At 33.3% G+C, this 2,646-nt stretch overlaps 1 protein-coding gene across 1 annotated transcript; it reads left to right on the forward strand.

The window, feature by feature from the left end:
• The first annotated feature begins 796 nt into the window (after window positions 1-796).
• On the forward strand, window positions 797-1,192 carry LOC103309649. The gene has a single exon (XM_008185631.1). It carries the CDS (start codon window positions 797-799, stop codon window positions 1,190-1,192), a length of 396 nt encoding a protein of 131 aa, XP_008183853.1.
• The last annotated feature ends 1,454 nt before the right edge of the window (window positions 1,193-2,646 follow it).

Raw genomic sequence — 2,646 nt, forward strand, 5'->3', positions numbered from 1 at the left:
ACCAATTATAGATCTGGAGAGTTTCAACTGCATAGCTTATTAAATTTCTGAGAGTTAATACAGATGTTTTTGCTTCTTCTTTTATATTTATAATAATTTCTTTAATTTTTACTTTAGCAATATCTGGTGCGTGTGAGTAATGAACAGATTCTTTTATTATATCCCCTAAATTAAATTAAAAATTAAAAAAATCCAGGCATTAATATTTTATAATATAATAATTACCTGTTTCTTCTCGAGTGGTTATGTAGCATGAAGTACATTTATATGTTTTATACTTAGAACAATGCCAAATGAATTTGTTCACACCTTCTTTATAGAACGTATGAAGATATCCATTATGCAATAATAACTTGTTGCCTTTTTGACTTACAATAAATTGTAGAGGCATTTTTAAAGCTAAATCCGTTGTATTTTTGTGAAACTCGAACTAGGTAACTCAATACTAGCTGTTTGTCTATACTGACACACTGTCTTATCGATACAGTCGTTATGTTGATAAAGTCGTTTATCGTGGTTTGTAATCGCACTCGTAATCGCGAAAAATATATCAGATAATACAAATCGGTCAGTGTGACAATGTAATATTGTGATTAGTTATTATTGCCTATGGGATTATTTTCTAAATATTATGACTAGAAAATGTACTCACTTCGGTAATCACTTTAGACGTCAGTTTTTTTTTTATCTATTTTTAATAATTGTAGTTATAAAAACATTAGTTTTAATATAAAATATCATAAATATTAAAATATTTTCATAGGAGATATTTCCATTACTTAAAGATATTTTTAACATGAGATATTTTGACTGGAGATATTTTCACCGGTCACTTACTGGTGGTGGATGGTCAGCCAGGACTGAGGCGATCATGTTGACGAAGGGGCGGGCATTCAACCCTCCTCGTCTCAGCATAGGTGACCACCTGATTGCTCTCAACAAAAAACTAAGACACCTGAATGTTATCCTTGATACGCGCCTCTCTTTCGATAAACATGTGGTGACCAAGAACGTGGCTGCATCGGCGGTAGCCCTTTCAAGGATCATGCCCAAGATCAGTGGACCTTGCCAATGGAAGAGTAGACTTCTGGGATCGATGGTAAAGAGCCTACTTCTCTACGGTACGCCGCCCCCGTTTGGTCAACTTCCGTTAGCGCCACAGCGAAAAAACTTAGGACACCGCAGAGGGTAGCCGCTCTGAGGGCCATTAGAGCCTACAGAACGGTATCTGACGAAGCCACCTTCCTCTTAGCATACATGCCCCCCCCAACGGACCTCATGGCTGATGAAAAGTCCAGGACAAAAGACTGGATGTCCGAAGATTTTCCGGGCGATACTCCCCTCTCTAAGACAAGAATCAAGAAAGCGAAGAGGAAAACCATCATCGCAGAGTGGCAAAGGAAGTGGAGCGTATAGTGGAAGTGCAGCTTCCTGGACCCGACGTTTAATCCCGGACATACTGAGATGGGAGAACAGGACGACACCGAGGATCCCTTGGATTTACCACAGTTGTCATTTTTTACGGGCCACGAAGTGCACGAAATCAGCTAGTATTAATAAATCTTTAGTAAACTGTATTCAGTTACAGTTACCAAATGAGTTATTAAAATAACAATACAGGATTATATAGCCATTCCTTATATAGTTGCTGTCTCCATAAATAATGTCTGTTGTAGATAATTAGCAGTTTGGTTGAAACAAAATTACATCTAGATTATTCTAGCAAATAGTTCAGTGACTATATTAATAGAAGGCCTTATAAGCTTATAGTAACAACTACTAGAATAGTTGTTGATATGAATTTACATTGTGTTCCAATGACACCTAAATATAATATGTAAATTTTACTTTTCAATTTGTAACTTGTTAGTAGTTATATCACAGTAGTAATTAAAAACTATTTTGTAAATATTACAATTATACAAGTACCACAGCGTTCCCTCCGTTCTCATACAACCTTCTCAATCCCAAATTCTTCCACAAACTACGGCCGTAACAATCCTATGTATCGTATGATGCGCATAGCTAATGAACAACCATCACTCCTTCTTTAAACTAACCTTATTGTTATAATTTTTATTTATTTTTGTATTAAAAATCTAATTATTAATATTTAAATGTTACTATATACTTAATATACTCTTGTAATGAATTGGGCTCTGCCCGTAATGTTTGAAATAAATAAATAAATAATTAAGTAGGTCGTAGATAGTAATTGTAGGAAATGCATAATAATATAATATGCATTTAAATACTTCCAATAGTAATGAATAATAAAATCAAGGAATATTAATCCATAATAAATAATTTAAAAAAATCGGGTAAGTGGATGTCGATCTGCTGTACAGTAGGTTACAATTGGGTTACTATATAATGAATGATGGATGGTATTATATTTGAATTCAATGATATAATTTCATTGTATACGATAAACGATTCTGAGGGGAGACAGTTTGTTAGTGTGAATATTTTATATTATATTTATATTGTTAATGGGTAGGTACTTATAAATTATATGGTAGATACTAGGTAGCCGTTAAACTTAATTAATACTATAAAATATTAACAAAATAACTAAAATCGTTATTCTTGGTTATTCAATATGTAATTTCGTCCAAATTTGAAGTTAAAGTAAGTATAAAAAAA

The sequence above is a fragment of the Acyrthosiphon pisum genome, chromosome X (assembly GCF_005508785.2).
Source record: "Acyrthosiphon pisum isolate AL4f chromosome X, pea_aphid_22Mar2018_4r6ur, whole genome shotgun sequence".
NCBI classification, from domain to species: Eukaryota; Metazoa; Arthropoda; class Insecta; order Hemiptera; family Aphididae; genus Acyrthosiphon; species Acyrthosiphon pisum.

Excerpts from the sequence above, each read along its gene's own strand:
- LOC103309649 (XM_008185631.1), top strand. The coding sequence starts at position 797 with ATGAGATATTTTGACTGGAGATATTTTCACCGGTCACTTACTGGTGGT.